This window comes from Melozone crissalis, unplaced genomic scaffold (genome assembly GCF_028551555.1).
Source record: "Melozone crissalis strain CALT ecotype California unplaced genomic scaffold, PUWL_Pcris_2 ptg000027l_1, whole genome shotgun sequence".
In the NCBI taxonomy this organism is placed as follows: Eukaryota; Metazoa; Chordata; class Aves; order Passeriformes; family Passerellidae; genus Melozone; species Melozone crissalis.
In genome coordinates, this window is record NW_026535805.1 from 77635529 (window position 1) to 77658118 (window position 22590).

The following is a 22590-nucleotide window of genomic DNA, read 5'->3' on the forward strand; positions in this document are numbered from 1 at the left end:
TAAAGCACCTGGAATTAGTTCATTAGCTGCCAGAAGATGGAAAAAAGAAAGAGATAAAATAATTTCTCCTACTTTCAATAGCATGAGAACAAGCAAGTCCTTTGGGTGTTGCACATGACTGGTTTTCTAATCAGAATAAGGAGCCTCCATTATTATACCAAGGGCGTGCACGGTGTGATGCAGCTCTGCTAGCTCACATGCAAAGACCTGCTGGTCAACAGCCATTCCTGATCATTACTGAGCTATATCCTTTCCAGCAGATCTGGAAGGCTAAAATAGCTAGTTAAATCTTTGATGGCATCATTACATTTTTTCCAGAAATAATTTTTCAGTTGTTTTTCCATCAATAACGCAAAAGACAAGAATAATACTGTACAGGCTCTCGCAATTCAGCTAATGCTGCATCTTTTCTTCTGCAGTGGCCAGTGGGGGATGTCCATGAAAACCCATCAATACAGGCCATGCAATGCAACGTGCTACCACCCTTGTTCACACATCCAGATGTGTGATTTGGAATTCAGAAGCTTCCAGAGCGAAAGTTGGTAGCTTTGTAAAGCGAAGGACATCCCCACAACAAACGTCAAAGATTTCTGCATGGAATACATTACAAAGAAGTCAGTAAGAAACAGAAACTTTATTATTCCTGAAATAAATCCAACATGTTAAATTAGGAAACTTATGCAACTAATTATATCCTACCACTATAAACAGTATCAAAGAGCAGTATTTTGTTTCTGAACATCTCATGCCATCTCATTTTCAGAACGTCAATTAAGAACAAAAATAATACAAAGCCCTTATGATAACTGAAGATGAAATCCAGAGTGAAATTTGCAACAAATCTGGAATTCCCCTTTGATCATTCTAAGGCAATGGCTGCACATTTTTATCACACCAAACAAGCCATAATAAACTGCAACAGAAATAACAAAAAGAAATGCTGTGACATTCCAAGACAATGCTTTTGAAAAGTTACAATATCACAGCCTTTTAATGTAAGCACACGTGTTAAATATGCACATGGCTCCATGTGTAGGTGATGTGGTGTGGCATAAAGCAGTATCTCAAATGAAGGTTTTCAAAAACTTGCAGGAAAGATCTTAAATTTTAATAGGAGCTTCGATGTAAAGAACTACTGAGGCGCACAAAAAAGAATTCAAGAAACATGTCATTTATGGCTCTGCTCTCCAGCACAACTTTACTGAAATCAAAGGCCTTTGCTCAAGAGTAACTTCTTCCCCTAACTGCAGAAGTTTGCAAAATAGCTGTCTTTTTTAGAATCTGGCAGGTTTGTATTTACAAATAAACTAACCAATTGACTTCTGAATGTAGGTCACAACACTCATTCCTTAGGTGGCTGGCCTATTTTTGTCTTATTTGAAAGGGCAAGAACAAAAAAGAAGAGCTAACTGGGCATACTTCTCAGGTCTGAAGTGTTTTCCCCTATGGGAGTGATACATTAAAATATCATCGATATCACTGCATGAATGATTTCTTATTTGTAACAAATCTTCAATTCTTATTTTAAAAATAAACACACAAATCTAAACTGCTAGATCAAAGCCTTTAGAACCAAAACTCTGTAACCACCCTTGCATGACTTCAACCTGCATATCAGAGTGAGGTTTCAGGAGACCAGTGATCTACTGAAAAGGTCTCACCCCAGATAGCCCATTCCTGTAACAGAAATAGTACAGAGCTATAATGGGCTGCACTGCAGTCAAGAATAGCTTAGCACTGGTAGAAACAGTCATCTCCTCCATGTACTTTGTAATGTCTTTGCAACCCTAAGCTACTCGTCTCAAGACTTCTTTTTTCAAATAGCTGTGGCTTTTTGGTTTTGGTTTGGTTTTTAATTCTGTAAAAAAGTCTGTTTTCCAAGATGCAACTATATTCGATCAAGTGGCTGGAAAAAAATGAGCCTGGAACACCATAAATATTATCCTATTATCTGACTGTGATTAAATCAGAATTATACAAACACATTAAAATAATTTGTAGACTGTGGCATCACTGGCAATAAGGATGGCTGTCAAACTGAAATCCAATGGAACTTCAAATGCACCTTAAACACTGTATCAGTGACAGATACTTTAAGGTAATAATATTACTAGGTGTCTTATACTACAGTAATGTTTCAAGCTCTTTCACACAGATCTGATCAGATAAAAGATGTAATGCTGGCATTACATTTGCCAAAATTGCCATTTGCAATTAAAAATTAAAACTGGCACTCTTTCTATGCAGGCAATTATCAAAACGCAGCTGGCAATCTTCCTTGTTTACAGCGCTGCTGTGTCATGACTACACTCCGGTTGGAAATTTACCACCTTTTTTTTTTTTTAATTTTTTTTTAAGGTTTAAACTTCTCAGCTGTATTTCCAACTCAAACTTTTCTGGTTTTAAAGATTTCTATCACGAACTCCAACAAAAAGGTCCAAAACTATCATTTGCATATTTTGGCTGGTAACTTCAGGCATTGACATAAAATGATTCCTAGTACATATTTTGGTGGTTGCTGCAATACTAATTTACATCCATCTAGGCCACAGGAAAACACCTGTAAGGACCCAGACAGCAAAATGTACCAAATAAATGCCCTCCAAGAAGAACATTTTAGGTGTAAGAGTTGATTTTCAGAGTAAAACAGAAATAATGGGAAGATCTTTTAAGTGGACAAAAATCCTTTTACTGAATAATATATGACATTAAGCACATTTCTACTACTTGCTGTCTATAGTAATTGTCATCTACTAAATGAATCTTTCCACAAATTATCTTATTAATCAGACTGCCATGTTTTTGGCACATTTTACTTACAACAGCTGCTATTAAAGTAAGATTTGAGGGTTCCCCTACTGCTGGGAGAGGAGCACTATTTATGCTTTCAAACAGCTTTTAGGGAACAGTTGCTTTTTTTAGCCAAGATTCTGCAGCCGCTACTTGATTTCCACGACTATCCTGGAACAAATACAGTTACTTACAGCTTATCAGTTAAATATTCTGATTCGTTTATGATGTATTTCCTATAGTCAGACATAACAATAAATTGTATTATATCCCCAATACAGAAATGCTTAACTTCCTTCCTCTGTAATTGGTCACGTTTTCACCCATAAATATGATCCACTGTTACAGCTCCTTGACAGACTTTGCCGCTTGTTTTGCTCAGCCATCAAAAAGGATTTTGAGTAGGGCCTTTCCCCCGAATACTACCAAAACCCATAAAAACAGAGGATTGCTAATGAACTGAGGAGCATGGCTGACCCCAAGGACACTGCAAGCAAGCAGAGACAGCCACGGGTTCCCTCGCACAGGTGTCCCGGGCAAGCCTCTTGAAGTTAAAGCAGCACAAGTTTCGCAGCGCGGTGACAGCACCGCTCTCCGCTGAGCGATGGGACGGAACACAGATTTCCGTCCCGGGCTTTTTCAGGATGAGTGCGGCAGGAACCGTCACTTGCTGAGACCAAAGCTCAGCAGCCGCAGGCACCGGCGCCGCTCGCCGCACGCTGCCAGCGGCAGGTGGCCGCACCTGGGGCGCAGCATCCCGCGGCGAGCCCCCGCGTGGGAAGGCGCCGTCACCCGCACTCCCTGCGAGGCGGGGACCAGGGCGCTCGGAGAACACTCCGGAGGCAGAACCGAGCGCTGCAGCTCCGCGGCGGCAACTTTTCAAACCGCGCAGCGCTCGGTGTCCGCTCGGCAGGACAGGCGCCGCGGGTACCGCTGGCGTGCCCACTGCGCCCCGGGGAGCACCCGGCAGCCGCCGGCACCCCTCGCTCCGTCTAATCTCGAGGCCGGCGTGCGGCATCAGCGGGAGCGCCGCGCAGTCTCCCCCCGCGCACACCGGCTGCCTCGGGCGCCCGGGAGACCAGCGAGCATGTGCTCCCTGCCGTGCTCCCTGCCGTGCTCCCCGCCGGTTCTCTGCCGGCTGAATCGAGCTTTCCCCCATCACCTCCCACCCAGGGCTGCGCGGGATTTCCCGCCGCCCGCGGAGAGCCGCGCCGCAGGTGACAGCGGCTCCCGCGCCTCCGGTGACTCCTCCCGGGCACTTTCGGCGCGACACGTGGGGTACTCGGATGGGTACTCGTCCTCCCCGTGTCCCGGCAGAAATGATGCCCGGGGACCGGAGGGGCAGGCGGGGAGGTACCAGCCGCGCCGTGCGGCGGGACGCTGCTCAGGACAGGTGTGGGAGGCAGCCCGTGGGACGAACGGGAGGGGTCGGGACAGGGCAGGACGCGACGGGACGGGAGGAGAGGGGAGCGGGTCGGTACTCACACGAAGGCGTGGTAGACGAAGGCCCATCCGCGGGGCCGCTCCAGCACGTTGTACAGGTAGTTCTGCAGGCGGCGGTACTTGGCGTTCCTGCGGCAGCTCGGTCCGCTGCTGTACGACAGCGGCTTCCCCAGCAGGCTCATGCGGGCGCCGTGCTTCCCGCGGCGGCCCTCCCGCAACCCGGCGGGGGCGGCCGCGCCGCCGGTGCCCAGGAGCAGCAGGCCGTCGCCGCGGGCCGCTGAGCTCGTCAGCGCCCTGCCCCGGCCCGACTCCACATCCTTCATGCCAGCTGCCGCGCCGCTCTTCACCCAGAGCCCCGCGGAGCCGCCCTCCTCCCCGCCGCCGTGGTTGCGGGGCATGGCATCACCCCGGGCGCCGGAGCGGGCGCCGGGGCCGCGGCGGAGCAGGGTGCGGGCGGCGGCGGCCAGGCACCCCGCGGCAGCAGCCCGCAAGAGGCAGCGGGGGCCGAGGGTCTCCGGGCGGCGCCCGCGGGGCGCGGGGGCGCGGGCCACTTTGGGCACCCGGCGCGGCGGGCCGGCCTGCGGCAGCTTCGCGGGGGCCCCGGCGAGGGAGCGGGCGCCCCCCCGGGCGCGCTCTCCTCCCGGGCGGCGGGGCCCCGCCGCCGGTCCCCGCAGCGCCGCCCGGCGTGGCTCCGCGGCCCGGGACGGGGAGGAGGGAGGGAGGGCAGCTCCTCGCGGCTCCGGCGGAGAGGCCGCGGCTCGGCGGTGCCCGCCGCCGCCCGCTCCCTCGCTGCCTCCCGCGTCGTTCGGCTCGGTCGGGCCGGGCAAGCTGTTGCTCTCGCTCCGAGCGGCGGAGAAAGTCGGCGAGGCGGGCGGGCCGGTGGGGGCAGGCGGGGGCCGCGCCGCCCGGAGCCTTCGCGTCCCGGGGCGCGAGCGGCAGCGGCAGCGGCGGTGCCCGCGGTGAGGCGGGCGGAGAGCGTCTGGCGGGACGCGGCGCCCGCGTTCTACGCGCGCTGCCGGGAAATGTCCATGTAAGTCCGAGAAAGTCACAAAAGTGCCGTAAGTCCCGGCGGCGGCGCGGGGGAGGATCGGCCGGCGGCGGGACCCCTCTGCGGGCAGGGAGCGCGGCCGGCCCGGGCGGGGCAGCGCAGACGAGCCGCCGGGTGTCCCCCCGAGGGGGCGGCGCGGCCCGGCACGCCGCTCCGGCGCTTCCGCCGTGTCCCGGCCTCGTGCGGCGGCGAGACAGCCGATCCCAGGGGCAGCGGCGGGCCTGCCCTTCCCGCGGGCTCCCTCACGGCCCCCGTCAGCTCTGGCCCCGGCGCGGTGCGGCCGGAGCGCAGCGGTGCCGCCGCTCGGTGCCCGCGCTGCGCCGAGACAGCGATGCTCCCCCTGCCGAGCGCGGCCCTTTTACGCCCCGCCGCATCAAGGTGAGCTTGCGGAAAAAAACACCACCCACCCCGGCACCCGCAGGCGCGGCCGCACCGCGCTGCCCGCCCGGCCGCCGCACCGCGCCCGCTTTGCCCGTGGGTTATCGCCCGTGCTCGGCGGGCGATCCCCGGCCATCCCCAGCACTCCCCCCGCACCCCGCGGCCGCCTGCTGCGGGCAATCGCCGCCCGTGCCGCCCCTGGGGCCGCAGCTTGGCAGCGCCCGCCGTGCCCCGGCGATGCCTGGGAGCCCCGCGCTGCCCCGGGCACAGGACGAGCCGCCCCCCGGCACTTCGGCACCCACTTCACGAGAAATAGCTGCATGTCACTGGTTTTGCAGCCTGAGCGCCACGATGTGAAAATGTGACGCTAATTCCCGAAGTGTTAATGAAAAACAGTAAGGTGTATGCTAACGTTAAGCGAAATTCAATAGAAACACTCAGAAATTAATTTTCGGCGTTTTTTTCCTTTGTGCTGGCTAGTTAGAGGCCAGGCTCTTGAGCTTTGATTAACGCATGGTCTTCAGCTCTCAGAAAAGAAGAAACTGTAAGACTCATTTCACATTCTGGCAGTGAACATTAACTTGTGCCCCTACTAATGTAACACGGACACATCACCAGTAGTAATTCGTTGCTACAGTGTGTGCAATGCCATTCAATCAGATGTCTTTGAATGATGAGTTTAAACTTTCTCCTGTCTTCCCTACATTTTCTCCTCCACTGCAGGCCAGTTCAGACAGGAACTTTTTAACATGTGAACCACAGTGGCCACTCAGACTCGTGATAAGGGATGGCAGAAACAGCACACATGTCAAAACAGATGTTAAGTAGTTGATACAACTATCCACAGAAATCCCATTAATATTTAAGCTTTCCAGTGGCACATATCTACTCTTCTTTCTTTGAATTGTAAATTGTGTTAGTTAATCCTTCATTTACTACTTGTTTGCATTTCCCCGGTTTGATATACGCAAGTGTTTATACTCTTTTCTCATCCCTATGTACTCATTTACAGCTGAAGATGTACAGCATGCCTTTACCATCAGCCACTCCTCCAGAATCGTGCTTAGATTTAAACTCTTGTGGCCTTAGTCACTTTGATTTGAGAGCTGATACTGAAATTCTGGAAAGCCAAACTTCAAGTGAGAGCACATAGTCATTCCAACCCACTGTGCCAGGCCTCTGTGCCAGGGGCACTAACCCTTGAGCTTTGTTCAATTGCTGGTGTGGGCAATGGCACAGCTCACAGCAGCACACGTGCATCACTGCTGATAGGAATGAGGCTTTGAACTGAGAATTAGGCCAATAAACTGAACATCACTGAACTCCAGTTCCTGATGTACTTTTTGTGATCCATTAGGAAATATTGTTATAATTCTGTGCCCTCTAGTGGTGCTTAAAATCATCAATTAATTTAAATAATCATAAGGAAAACAGTCTGTGAGCACAACTTGAGCCAGTATCGAAATGTAGCCATAGATTCCAGAAGAACTAGAAGCTAACAAAAGTAATACACTTATTGATGAATTATTTTATTTTTTACAGTGTGGGAACAAGTGTATTTTCCCATCTGTTATCTGTTATTAAATAAATCCTTTTAAAATTGTGTATTATGAGAAGACATTTATGGTAATTAATCTAATCCCTACTTGTTCATATGTCAGATAACCAGGGCATGATCTGCTATTTGAATATGGAGACCAGGCAGCTGCCAGCCCTCTGGCAGGCACAGGGGCTGTGCTATGTAACAAAGCTAGTCCTTATCTAAGTATTTATTGCAAAATACAGATCTGTATTTATAGGACAACAAATTCCCCTGATATTTTGGCTGCAGACTATATAATACCTACAGAGATGAGTCGTGTGAAATTCTAGCATGTCCACATGGTCCAAGGTCATCCTGGGTTCAGATGTCAGTAAGAGGATCTACTTGACGAAATCTCCAAGGCAAGAACATCCCAAGGAATCTTGGCTTCTCAAGGCTGCAGGTGCAGTATGTCACACCTGCAGAGGGACAAGGAAAATGGTGTGCTAAAGTGCAGCTTTAGAGTCACTATTACTGAGCTTTATGGCAAATATCAACAACATATTATTCTGGATTTTAAAAGACAGGTTTCAGGATTGCATTGCATTTTCCAAATGTATACATCAAATGTTACATATCCCGACTTTTGGAAGGATCAGCTGATACATATAATCATTTTTGATCAGGAACCAAATGTCACATACGTTTGGTATTTTCAGGGTTTTCTTTCCAGTGAGTAACTTTTGATATATTGTCTTACATCAGTGTTTCTGGTTTTATTTTAATTAAAGAGAGGAAGCAATTTAAACAGCATTGGCAGTCTCTTATTCCCTTATTTATAACTTTTTTTTTTTCTGGAGCACGTACACTTCTTTTCCAAGGCATCTACTAGGGCAGTTTTGGAGCTAGCTACACTAGAATTTTAAGCAAGCCTTCACAATGACTAAGTTTGCAAATAGGTAACAGGAATACTGAAATACACTTAGTTTAATTACGACACAGGGTAGATACTAATAGAAGAAGAACTTTGTTAGAGGGTTAAAACAAGGAGGGAAAGGAAGACCAGCCATATTGGAGGACACTGACCAGAGTTCAGTTCACTGCTTTACTCCATGTTGCCAGGACAGATAGGATCTGTAGCCTATCCACATCAAATCCAAAGCACCTGAGCGTGTAGTTGCCTCAAGTCACTGACAGATGCTTACTGAGCTGATGAACACCAGCTGAGCACCTATATGCAGCTTTTAATATTTATATGGATTTGAAGAATCTGTCTTTGGGCCTGAATTACATATCTGTCACAGGGGGTGGTAGCAATTTTTTCACAGAGAGAGGGATTGTTAACATAAATTTATGAAGCAGTGTGAGATGCTCAAAAGCAGCAAAAGAGGGAACAGTAGAAATCACGTCCACACTGTGGCTGCTTGAAGCAGAAAAGCAGCCAGAGTGCAAGCTGGGGGCCTCTGTAGCAACACCTTGCAAAGGTCGGTTTACTGTGGTATCATGTTTTGAGTTCATTTGAGTTCCTTGTTAATAACCTTTTTCACGTTATATAATAGTGCAAGGTATCATGTATGCTCTAGCTTTGCACCTCTTTGTAAGATTTTTAGCTTTCTGCCTAATTGTATGGAGGAGGGGATACTCATAGCTATTCTTGGTGACAACCCTACAAGAGTCAGGAATAAGTTTTCAAAGCACATAGGTGTTAGGAATAATTCATTTATTATGTTGACCTGTTTGTTGTGTAGCTATAATACATGGTATGCACCTCCAGGAAAACCCAAATCAAGCATTACTATTGAATAATAAACCATGAGCAAAATGTCAGATGAGGTGAACAGCCTGTTAGGATGCACATTTTACGCTGTCCAGTCAGCACATGGAACATGCCTGCAGCTGTAGCTGAAGCAGCTTCCCTCCTTCACTCCTTCACTCCTTCACTCCTTCACTCCTCTGATATTAATATTAGAAGTGTTGGAATACATTGCACTAATATTCCAAGATGTTGGGATATTCTCCCATTTTTCACATAAATTAAGGAAGCAAGACTGTCAATAGCATGAGGCATTCATACACTGAACTAGCAGAAAGGATGGCTTGCTTGCTTGCTTTCTCAGCTTTCCCTTCTTCATGAGGTCCCTTAACTCTGAACTCAAGGGAGTACCTTCAAAAGAAATTTAGTTTTGTGTCTCATTTATGTGTTGATTTTCATGTTAAACTGCTATGAGGTGCTAACTTTGAGGAAGACCTGCCTCCACAAAGACCTGTCCTGTGACCAGACTTTCATTCCAAGCAGTTCATCTCTGTGTTACTACCAGCCCAGGCTAAATTAATCAGAAGACAAGACATGAGTGGCTCACTCACAGTACCCATGCCTGCAGGTATGCTAGAAACACTTCTGCCTGGTAACTACACCTATAAAAACCAAGCCGAGTTCCCAAACTGCTAGTAATGGACCCTTCTTCTGCCAGGAGCTCTTTGCTCCTTCCCAGCTAGAGGAACAATTTGGCCTCCTCTCCTCCCCTGGTCTTGATCAATGGCAGAAATTCTGGGCCTTACTTCTGTGCTGACTAGCCTGTCTGGAAAAATGTTCATTTTGCTCACTGACTTCTAGTATTTCCTGTTACTCATCAGATATTAATCCCTGATAAGGGAATTAATTTATTCAATTGATTCTTACTTAAATAAATAGCTCAACTTTACTCTCCATTAATAAGGCATACATCCCTGTAAAGTCATTATCTGACCCCAAGACCTGCTCTCCTAAATAGCTGTACTGTTCATCTACTTTATTTCCTCTTTTGCCTTCTGGGGTTTTTTGATGGTTTGTTTGTTTGTTTGTTTACTATTTTGTGGTCCTTCCTTCCTTCCTTCCTTCCTTCCTTCCTTCCTTCCTTCCTTCCGCCACTTCCGCCACTTCCGCCACTTCCGCCACTTCCTTCCTTCCTTCCGCCACTTCCTTCCGCCACTTCCTTCCGCCACTTCCTTCCGCCACTTCCTTCCTTCCGCCACTTCCTTCCTTCCTTCCTTCCTTCCTTCCTTCCTTCCTTCCTTCCTTCCGCCACTTCCGCCACTTCCGCCACTTCCGCCACTTCCGCCACTTCCGCCACTTCCGCCACTTCCTTCCTTCCGCCACTTCCTTCCTTCCCTCCTTCACTCCTTCACTCCTTCACTCCTTCCTTCACGCCTTCCTTCCTTCCTTCACTCCTTCACTCCTTCCTTCACTCCTTCCTTCCTTCCTTCCTTCCTTCCTTCACTCCTTCACTCCTTCCTTCACTCCTTCCTTCCTTCCTTCACTCCTTCCTTCCCTCCCTCCCTCCCCTTCTCCCTCTGTGATGCAGCTATCTGGACTCCCAAACAAGCAGACTGGTGACAAAACAAAGCCATAAGTCTTGAAAGATGCAAACCTTGCCACAGATCACTACCACTCTTTAGTTTAGCAAAAGAAGTCATGTGACAAAGAAAAGGAAAATAAAAAAGACAAAACCAGAGTGTATACCGAGAACTGCAGAACAGTTTACATTCCCAGACTGGGAATATAATACCAGTAGAATAGAATATGAATGGGTTTTTTTTTTCCAGATAGGATGGTTTGTTTTCCCGGAATACATGGATTCTCAAAATAATACTTCCCGAAATACCTAGAAGTTCTGAAAAAAACATGCCAATCAAAAATGTCAATGTTTATTGCAGATTTTATAGCCTAACACAGTTTCTACATATGAAAATAGATCCTTGGGATATTGTCTTCAAAATTGCTTGTTTTCAAGCAGAAGAGTATAATTTGGTAAGCTTGCATGTCAGCAGTTCCTTCCAGCAGGCATGATAACAACCCACAGCAGACTTGAAAAAATCCTGCAAGGTCAGAATACAGATACTGAGAAATTCATCAGGAGGATTTTTTTTTTCCAGATATCTAGTGCAGGAAAGTAAAGATCTTGTTGTTTGGACTTATTTCTGGTTTCTTTTGGTATGGAGAAAATATTTTGTGAAAGCTTCATTTGATCCCTAGAGTTAGCAAAATTCCTTTAAAAAACAGTGATATCTCATCTTAGGCATCCAGAGAGGTACCTGAAAAAAGCTGGTGGCAGATAAAATATCAAAATATATGAGGTGTATCTCATTATGAGCCTTTCCTTTAAACTACAGTGACCTTTGGATGGTCTGTAGTGATATCTCCTCTCTCTCCATCTCTGCACATCTCTTTCAATTGCACTATGGCAGCTCTGATTATGAAAATTCCTATCCAACTGTGGCCTAATCTTTGAAGCATTGAAATTTTTGGACATTAATATTTTTGAATCACCTTATTTTTATCTCTTCTGAAAATACAGAGGAGCACCTCAGTCTTCACTGGATTCAACTGGAACCTAATTGGCATTTATATTGTTTGTTTCTATATACTAGCTAGTAGATAGTGGAGATGTGCTCACCTTTACTCTCCATGGTCCAAATAATTTTAATAAAAACCTGTGCAGAGTAGCATGGAGAGAGCCAACTGCTTCAGGTGCTCTTGCCTCAGAGTTCTTATACTTGAGAACTTCTGAACATGTCCAGGTGCTGCTCCTGGGCAGCAGAGCCATGCTGAGGCTGGAGGGAGTGCTCTGACCACTGGGACAGGTGGGCAGCGTCACTAATTTCATGTATGGGACACAAGAGGAGATGCTGTGTGCTTCTGGAGAGTTTAAAAGGTTCTGTGTTTGGTGCCCTGGCTTCTCTGACCCTCCTGTGAAGATGCTGATACACTTCATGTATTATTGAGATGGCCTAGCCCTATCAAAGGAGTCTGGTTTCTGCTCTTGAAATAGGACTTAAAGTTTTAGGGGCTAAGGCACAGAGTCTACTGTCATCTAAAGTCTTTCTGAAGTTCTAAGAAGGATTTTATATTGTCTAAAGATCATCATTTGTTGGTTTGCATACAAATGCTCTTGCATCTGAAGTTTTGTTTGTAGCATAAATGTGGGACTCAAAACAAATTATTGTAATTCATTGTAACTGAAGTAACATTCTTTCTAAATGACATTTAATCACTAGCCTAATATATTCTGAAGGTGCATTTTGAAATAAAAAAAAATAATTCACTCCCCTTTTCATAAAATTGTAAAGATATTTGGCCTTTTTGATGTGCTGGTTCAAATAATTTGACAGCACCTATGATCCTCAAAGAATTTGAATAAGATGTGCCCTCTGAGTCACTCAGGTGACATAACAAGAACTTACTCATAAGCTAGAGGCACCACAGAAAGCAGCAATGGATGAGAACTCTGGCAGTGTGAGCTTCCATCAGTGTATCAGAGGACAGGTTGGGAACCTTCAGTAGGAACAGTATGTGTGGGACTCCTCCTTTCTACCACTGTGTTCCTGTTGAATTCACTGAGATTCATTCCTGTCATGAGGTAAGCCACAAAGAGATGGAGTCAAGAGTGTCTAAGGTTGATAGGGCCCTCAAGAGCTCCTGATGGATGAGTAAAGACACTCAGTTGGAGCTGTTGGAACCATAGCACTTCAGAAAAGAATACCTTCTTTTGCTTCTACAGGCATGGTTCAGCACTTCTTAAATCGAATCCTCAAGCATGCACTTCAGAAATCTTAATCAGGAGAAAGGTGAAAAACAAGAAAGGAAATGTTAAGAGGAATCTAGGTGATCTAGCGAGGCTGTAAGACAGGAACAACAGTGAGAGAATTTACAACAGATAAGCAGGAATCATAAACATGGGGAATGAGATGATAGTTCAGAACAGGGTTTTTCCCCACAATGCTCAAAGGGATGATCTAACATTATCACTAGAGAAAGGTTGGAAGTAATTATTTCACTTCAAAGTGGAACAAAATTAAATCTGTGATATATCTAAAGCTATCTTGTTTTATGTATCCACATATATCATTGTCTACAAGGAAACATAGGAGCCAAAAGTGGGTTTTAATATCCTTGTAGGGCTGGGAGAGGATGAATAAATGCTATAGACCAGACTTACCAGGCAAGTATTTGCATGAAAAGTAAGATGTACAAATATAGGTACAAGGAAAAACCCACAATATTTTACCATAAGGGTGATCAGACACTGGCACAGGTGCCCATATAAGTTGTGAAATCTCTGTCCTTGGAGTTTTTCAAAGCTTAGCAGGCCTCATGGAACCCGACATAAACTTGTGTTGGGCAGGTTGAAGTAGATGACCTCTAGAAGTTCTTTCCAATCTAAAATATTCCATGAGTCTAGATGACCTTGGGCAATGAATACTTTATGACCTACCCTGTGAAATAAAAACCCATTGATAAGTTTGACCTGGTCAATACTCTAAGGACACGTAAGCATCTATCACTGCTGATACCCTGCCCCTGCTGCAAAATCACAAACCTGACGTGCAGGGGGCAGAGGGTTGAAAGGATAGGAGTGGTATCTGCCTTCCATGTAACAGCTCCTCCAATTGCCTCGCTAAAAAGGAGAGAGGAGCAGAGAGAATGACAGGAGAATGAGCAGGGAGAGGCATCATGGCACAGTCCCCTGTGAGCACAACCCTGAAGAACAGCACAAGACCAGGTGCCTGCCCTGTCTCTACCCTGGGTCCCAGCTCCCTGCAGCCCATTGACTTCCCATTCCTTTCTCTAGCCCTCCCTGCCATAGCAAAAATCATTACTTTTCTCATCTCCTTCTTTTCCTTGTGAGATGGTTTGAACTTGGCTGAAATTTTTGCAGCATGACTTTTCAGTATCAAGATATTGTGGGTGATGATTTATTGGAAACCTTATTATCCGCTTTATTATAAATAAAAAGGAAGCATTTAATTTTATTTTTTTTAATAAGGGAATAGTTATTTTAATTGCCCTACATAGTGGACCATTTAAAGAAAGCACTGAGTGCTCCCAATTTGAATATCATGTTTTTATTAACATTTCCCAGCTAGGGTGTTGAAATCTCTAGCCCTTTTTGAAAATCCTGATCAAACTTTACCTCTGGTTAATAGGACATTCCCATTAAACCCATTTATGTTGTTTAATTTAAATAGGGGTCAAATCCTGCCTCTATTTTGTTATTCTGCCTTAAGATTTTTATTCTGCAGGGAGGTTCATTGGTTCCAACTAATGAGAAGAAGAAAACTACCAGTTCAAGTTGATGATACCATAAATGCTTGGAATGAAAATTAAACATTATTATTAGCAACTTTCAGCAGGGTTTAAAGTGTTGAAACTTAACCTTGTCATGTGGATCCCTACCACTTAACTTTAATGAGTAACCAGTAGCAGGAGAGTTTCCTATATCGTGTGTGCAGTAGCTGCTGAAGAGAGATATGACATATTATCTAGATTGGTTTATAGAAGCAGCTATCCTATCACTGCCATAAAGAGGGAAACTAGAAATTTAAGCCATTATCTTCTAAAAGGTTCACTATAAAACTATGGTTCTAAAATTGCTTTTATAGTGTAAAGATCATGTACTGGAAGCAAAACTCATATATTTCAGAAAGAAATGATGGCCTAAGTGATAAACATGGGTGGTAAGTAAAACCAACAAGCTGCCTTTATAACTCGGTCATAAATGGTTATCATAATTATTCTATCTTCTTTATGTAAGATGCTGATAGAAAACCTTGTTTTCTTTTTTTTTACTTGTTCTTCTTTAAATTGTTTCCCAGAGCATTTGGAGCAGAATGGAGAAATAGCTGAAAGCTTAGAGATGAGTGTTTTGGAACATTTTGCAGAGCACACTGTCTGGGGCCATAAACACACGATTCAGTTGTAACCTAAAATATCTTATTGAAGTTGTTCTTTCCATTCACTGTCTCTTTCCATGTTTAAATCCATACAGATAAGGATACCTCTCCATTTCCAGAGTGAATCTGTACACTTGAGTAGCGTAACAGTGGAGGCAGTTTCCTGCTGAAACAAATGAGCTTCGGAAAGTAATAAACATTTTATTGCTTATTTCTGCTCAACTGACAAGATATTACTAACTGTATTTTCAAAAGAGGGGAGCGTTTGCAACACTGAGGACAATTTTGGAAGACCAATGTTGCTTTAGACCCCAAGTAATCTTGATTAGGATCTTATTCCCTGTTACAAAACAAACAGGTTTTCTTCCATTAATGTGGTATGTGACAATATTTTTTGCCCATTGCTTTTGGTTGAGAAGCTTTTGGGTTCATGCACCACATTAGTTAGTAGCAATAATTTCCACTGTGTAACCTTACCTTCTCTTGCATAATTATTTGCTGCCCACTGAAGCGTCACATTCTCTTCCTAAAGCGCATCTTTGAAAGCAAAAAATGTGCTTTTTAAAAGGCAAAAATATTACAGTAAAACACACATTGTGGGAATGCCCCATAACCATGGAGAAACCACTAAACCTTTAATTTCACATAAGACATCCCAACCTTCTGCTTTAGAAAGCTGGAGCCGGTAAACTGAGAAGCTGTGGGGAGGGAAAGGAAAGAAAACCAGTGGTCCTAAATCTATCCGTATTTGACACCGTCTTTAGCGCTGCTGGGTGAACACTTGTAACCGAGTGCGGAGTCGAAAGCATCCTCCGCATCCTCCGCATCCTCCGCATCCTCCGCGTCCTCCGCATCCTCCGCATCCTCAGCACCCTCGGCACCGCCCGGCCCCGGCGGTGCCCCGATCCGTCGGACTCTGTTCTGGGGGCGGCCTCGGGGTCCCGGGGGGCTGCCGGGGCCCGTCAGTGTCTCGGTGCCCTCAGCAGGTGGCAGTGGCGTCCCGCGGCGGGCGGGCTGCGCGGACCCCTCGCTCCCGCCCGCGGGGCTGCGCGGCGCGGAGCGGCTGCCGCGGGTGCGCGGAGCGACCGCCGGGCGGAGAGCGGGGCACGTCCGTCCTGCTCCCCCGCTCAGCCCCGCAGGCAGCCTGGGCATCGCAATACGTGTGAAGTAATTCCTCAAAGGAATTTCAAAGAAAAATTGATGCAATCAGAAAAAAAAAAAAAAAAAAACAACAAACCCAACCCAACCCAAACCAAAAGAACCCAACCCCCCCCCCCCCCCCCCCCAAAAATAACTTACCACGAAAAACTCCAAAACTCCCACAAAACGAATCAAAAGTATGGCTCCCTCTCCATTCGGTCCTTTCATCATTATGTCTGTAACCGGATTTATGTGTAAATGATGGTAAAAACATCATTGGAAAGGCAGGGGTTTTTGTTAAATTTGGTCAACATGAATTTAATGCTGCTATGGTTAAACACTTCTGTGGCTGCTCACACAATGATTCACCAACATTGCTAGTCTTTAGCTACTACCTGAAGGGAGAGGATATGTAAAGAAGTGTCCATGTAAAAGTATGCTGAAACAATTACCATCAATTAGATTTCAGACAGGGAGTTCCTTCCTTATTTAAAGTTCCAAAATATTAATCACATTAATATGTTGAGTTTATAAAAGCATAATGAAAGCTGTCTGTGGAGTTTTTTCTATTTCTTTTTGACATATTTCAAATGGTTCTGCAATACCATTTTATATGGTATCTTATGTGTTTTAAAGTAGTCTTAAGTTTAACCTCTTTTATTTCCTTTTTTCCTTGCCTTGTCTTTGCCTGGCCTCACCTTTTTCCTTGCCTTTCCTTGCCTTTTTCTTTTTTTGTTTTCTCCTTTTTCCTTTTTCCTTTTTCCTTTTTCCTTTTTCCTCTTTCCTTTTTTTTCTTTTTGCTTAATAACTACTAATGACTGCCTATTAAAAGGATTAGGGTTTGCAGGAGCAATTGCTGAATGAACTTTATTTAAGTAGTACTCATCTAAATAAGGGTAGTTGAGATGCTTATCCAGATGCTGTGTCTGTGCTAGATTGAGTGGAATGACATCAATAATGAATACCACTCATTATTTTTTGATCTTTTAGGGGTTTTTATAACACAAATGGTTCTCTAGTTGAGAAAGAATGAGGCAAGAGTAATGGAGTGTTGATTTTTGTAGGTTATATTTAATTGCTAGAACCTGTTTATGAATTATGAAAATTATGAAAATGCCTATTTTTGTCTATTTAGCTCATTTGCATATGATTTCTGCTTCTTTTCAGAGGCTGTGTATCCTCTAACAAAAACTGTTGCATTTTGGGGCACTCATCTGCTGGCTGGTAAATTATTTCAAGTGGGACATCATCTTTTAAAAAAAATGGTAGTATTGTGATTTGGGGCCTCAGGTAACTGACAAATCATACATTTTTTATGGGGGAAAGAACAAATTTTCTTTATTGACAAGCACTTCAGGAGCCTATCTCTGGAATCCACAGAGGCATATTGATTGGCAGTTCCTCTTCACCTGTTCACTGATGATGATTCATTTCAAGGCAGAAGAGGAAGTAAGCAGGAAGCAGAGGAAGGAGGGAGGCGCAGTTTTGGGAGTTGTGTGCATCCCTCCGAGGTTCTGTGCATTCCACCAGAGAGGACCTGCTGATGGTTTCCATGGCTGCACTGCTCTGTTTGCCTCCTGCAGCATTCAGTAACACCCAACTTTTGTGTATTCTAATTGCTTCCCACTGGAGAATATTTCCAGATTTTTGCATTTTTTAAGGTCAGGTTCTATCCCTGGTTTTAAGTCTTCTCAAACTGATTACTGCAATGCTTTTTCATTAAAATGCATGATCTGAGGAAAGAGGCCGGTACAAAGGCAGCAGAGCAGCAGAAGTCTGACTGGTGTTAGCCTGTCGAAATGCAAATTCCCACACATTTTCTGTGTTACACTTTCCAGCTGTCAAACCATTGTACTAGATCAGATGTTTGCAATTACTTAAAATGAAGTCTGTAGCTTAAAGGTTTCTTGAAAATCATGAAACTGCAGGTAAACAAACCTAAATTATGAATTTAATATTTGCATGCACTCCTTCTGCCAGAATAATATAAGGAAGACTAAGCATTTGTATTTATTGTTACTTTAAATGCAGCCTTATCCTACAAACGTTTCCCACTAGCACATATGAAATACATTCCTCCAAGATTTTGTATTTCAATTGTCTGTGTAACTGTGGGTACCTATATTACTTCCTCCAATCATCAGAATCTGATTCTGCTTTGGGAATAATATTTAAAAAAATAGAGAAGGTCTGGAAGACTTTGTCTCCCTAAGGATCATGGGTTTTGCGGTTCCTAATGTGATTATTTCAGGGTCTTGTCACGAAGCTCTGACAAAATGCTTAATAACAGATCTATTTTTTTTTAATACATAAAATAAGTATTCCCATATCACTCCTGTGATTGCTACAAGTTGTAGTCTACTGCACTGCTACACCTTTAAATTTGTTTTATTTGTGATTTAAATTCTGAAAAGTTCTATGACTCTATTTACAAGTGGGATAATGGTATTGAATAGCAATTGTCAGGGGTTGTTTTGTTTTGTTTCTAATTTTTATAGAGAATTTCATGGCATTTATTGATCCCTAAATTGTCCTTCTTTTCTGCAGAAAAGAAGCCCCAAACTCTACTTTTCCTACCCCTAACTTTGCTCAGTTATTCAGAGGGCACAAACTCTTTCCAAGGAGACAGAAATGCAAAGATACCTACAGGAGATATCTGGAAAGGAGCTGTGAGCATCCCACCACGTTCCCTCATCTTCAGCAGGTGTGTTACCAGAGAGCTTCAACATTTGCCATGCTGCCATTTAGCACATTTCTGTCCGCTTTGTTCCAGACAGCTTTGTCTGGGTAAAGTTGAGATTTGATACTAGCTTCAGACATATTGTTCCCTCTTAGAGGCAAGCAGAATGGGGCTTGACTTAAGCATTTTTCTATGATATCAGATTTGTGGCAGGATCACTAGAGGGATTTGCCTGAAGGAAAACTTTCTCTGCAGTATTTTAAGGACAATTTAGGATGGAGGGTTTAAAAAATAAACAAGGGAAAAGTTAATGCTAATATTAAATAATTTTTCTAAAGAAGCTGTGAGCTTTCTGTATTTTTTTATCAGAAGAGCATTTGTCTGAGCTAGCAATTCAGCATGCTGATGAGTAGAGTATTCGAAATTTTTTATTTCACCTTTTTTTTTATTATTTCTGCATTTTAAGTACACTAGTTAATTGCTCCAACTGGAAGTTATGCAGGCAATGTAGTGCATTGCAGGAGAGAACCCAAAAATGCACAGCTCCCCTTTTCTAAGCTAGTGGGGAACAGGACCTAAAAGAAACTCAGATCTTGGCCAGAATTGTGTTAGGGTCTCAACTTTAAAGTACTTGTATGGAATGAGTTAAGAGTGAGAATTAGTTGAGGGTTTAGAAAAAGGTAAGACCTTATGAGAAAGCATCAAAATTAAGATTTTTGTTTTCTTTTGTTTTCTTTGAGGTTTTTTTAAGATTTCTTGTTTTCTGATTTAACTGCTGCTGATTTATCGTGGATGCCTTGTGCATGAAGGACAGGACAACAGTCCATTAGTTTGCTAGGAGCTCAGTGTTTTCTTATCAGCACTGCCAGCAGCCTCCCTGAGCAGATGTGGAGAAATTACATAGCAGGTCTATATCCCTCATTTTCCCAACTGTAAAATTGGAGTAACAATTTGTTGTTTAAGATGATGTTAAATGAGATCCCCATCAATTTTTGGCAGTTTGCTGTTATCATCCTTGAGGTGATTTAACAGCCTATGATTGCACACATATACTCTTCCTCCCTATTCAGAAACAACAGTTTGCTTCTCTCTTCAGTGATCTACCACAGATGGAGAGGACTGTTCTCACAGCCAGGATAATTCTGACACAAGAGACTGTTAGTTAGTGAGATGTTTTTTATATTTGTCATTGTGTGAAATACATCTATTTTAATATGTGACTGAGTGTAAAACAAATTATTACCACAAGGTAAATCAATTAAATGTTCTTATAACAAATATGCATTTCTAGCAGAACATTTTGTATTATGTTGGTGTATTGCTCTTCAGTGCTAACAAACATCTGTTATTAAACACAACCAATCAAAATCTGACTCAGTCACCCTGTAGATAATTATAAAATGCCTTAAAAATTTTAATTATGTATCTGTTGAGCACCACTTAAAAAAAAAAAAAACTCAACAAAAACCAGCCCTGAGTTTGACTTATTGACTAGTGCAATATAATATCTGAAAGCACCTTGTTGATATTTGAACAAACCAAGGTTCTTCTACCACTTTGCTCTTTGTCCCTTTTCTTATCGCTCACATGGCACAATGGCTTAAGCTGCCTGGCTTGAGCTGTAAGAGGCACGGGGATTTGCCAGATGCACTGTTTGAGGAGGTAGGACAGAATCCCCAAGTACATTTCTAAGGGACTATCAAGAGATGCAGTAGATTGTGCCTCTGGCCCAGTGCCAGGCTCATGGGTTTTGGTCAGCTGGCCCTCTTAGTTTACTGTGCCACAGATGCCCAAACACTTTCTTCTGCTTTGGCCACTTCAAGTTATATCTTAAATACCTTTCCCTGTGAACAACAAGGGAATATTATCTTTCAGCTTGTCAGTAGGAACTATTGTGTGTGCAGCACTTCTGACCATTTTACCAGCAGGGAATATGGACCTGAGGACTTGTTTCTGGCCATAGTTCATTGGCAGGTTACTGGCATACAAGGCTATTATTATTAGTGTTGTGGAGAAATTACTGAGCAATTGCTTTTGTTCCAAACCACAAATCACACAGTATGGATAGTGTAACATAAAGCATATAGTGCCTATGCCTTAAAATATCTCTTTTCTATGTTTATTTTTCCAGTGTCCTGGTATTCTTTATTAAATATGTAGTTACATTTATGAGAGACAGATGAATTTAGAGTTTTCTGAGTGCAGACCTGCCAATCCATTGGAGGGCTCCATCTTTTCCTCCCTGGAGATCTACTTCTAAATGTGGTCTGTGTAATTGCCTGTACTGTAGTTTGTTTGTATTTCTTTGTTAGAACTGCACAGTATTAAAAATCGACATGGAATGAATTGTATATAGGCATAGTTTGTAGCCTCTCCCCACATTTGCTCCAGTAAGGACTGGGTGTCAAACTACCAAGTATCAGAATTCAACTACACAACTACAGTTACAGCATGTGAGAAATCTTTCCAATGCCTGAGTGCTATTATTATAATATAGCAGGACAGCTATTAACAGCCAGTTTTGTACAAGTTTCTAATGGGTTCTCCTGATAGTTTTCACTACAGTACTGCAAACTTCTTCTAAAGTAGAATTTATTTCCACCATTAAAAATTTTTAAAAAACCCAAACCAACCTAACAACCTCCCCCCCAAAAGCCAAACATACCTAAAAAAACACAATGAAAAAGGTAGGCATTTCACTTACTATGTAGGGTTTTTTTTAAATTTTGTATAGATGTTGCTGAAATTATTGGTAAAAGAGCTTATGTGTATGTATTAGTATATATAAATATATACTAATATACTAATATACTAATATACTAATATATATATAATATACTAATACTGTCAGAACTTTGTTTATTTAGCTAGTTTATTGGGTAAAATAGAAAAGGGAAATAAATTTGCCATGTACTTTAAAAGAAGCAGAAACTAATAAAAACATAGACATTATCTCAATTTTTTATATAATTGGCTTTATATAATATATTTTAAATCATTTTAGTTTTCCTACTGGCAGACTGATACTCAACCTGAGGATCTCCTATTCTGGGGACATAAACTAACACAGTACAAGCCCTGATTTGTCCCACCTCCCAGTTCTTACAGATTTTCAACAAGTCCTGTGTATCTGATTAATCTCTGAAGACAGAAGGGCACAGAGGTTTGCACAGCCACAGTTTGCTTTTGTAAACCCTGCAGTAGCTTCTGATGTGCTCAGCATATTGGCAACTTCCATTTTTTTCTGATCAGGAGCTTCATTTGGGCATGTAGAGTTGCCTGAGCCACTCCCTTTCCCGTAAGAAATGTCCTACTGGTAGCATTGTCTGTCCTCTGTTACTTCCAGAAGCCCTGCCAGTTATCCTGCCTGGGCATGTCATCCCCTGCCCTGGCCAATGCTCAGCGAATGGGAACAGCTGCCACAGCAAGAGGGACACCATGGGCTGTCAGTGTTTTAACAGCTGGAGAATGTGCAAGTTTGCTTCTCATTTTTAATGTTGCACACAAGACTACCCATTGCTGGCAGTAGATGTAGGTCTAGGAGGGTGAAACCACAACATCAAGCAGAACATTGATACCCTCTTTGTGTCGTATTGTTGGCCATGGTCTGTGTTGACCTCTGCTGACTCAGAAGTGCTTCCACAGAGGCATCCCTGAAAAGGCTTAGGATGAGGACATCAAGTGAACTTCTCAAATGTAGCAATCATGATGGTGAGAAACTTTAAACTGTTCTTAGAGCTGCTCTGCCATCAATTCTGTCTTACTGCTGTCATACAGGAGAGGCAAGGTAGCAGGCCATGCCAGCAATTGAGTAGGAAGCTTTTCATCTTCCTTCCTTCTGGCTGGCATCAGACTTTTTCTGGGCAGTACTAGGTGCAT

General features: G+C 43.8%; 1 protein-coding gene across 1 annotated transcript in view; it reads right to left on the bottom strand.

The window, feature by feature from the left end:
- The window catches only part of KCNQ5 (potassium voltage-gated channel subfamily Q member 5), a 275438-nt gene extending 270804 nt beyond the window's left edge, over positions 1–4634 (bottom strand). The window contains exon 1 of the mRNA XM_054280029.1: positions 4276–4634. Within this exon, the coding sequence (XP_054136004.1) occupies positions 4276–4631 (356 nt within the window). The 5' untranslated portion in view covers positions 4632–4634. The remainder of the gene's footprint in view (positions 1–4275) is intronic.
- Positions 4635–22590: the final 17956 nt, after the last annotated feature.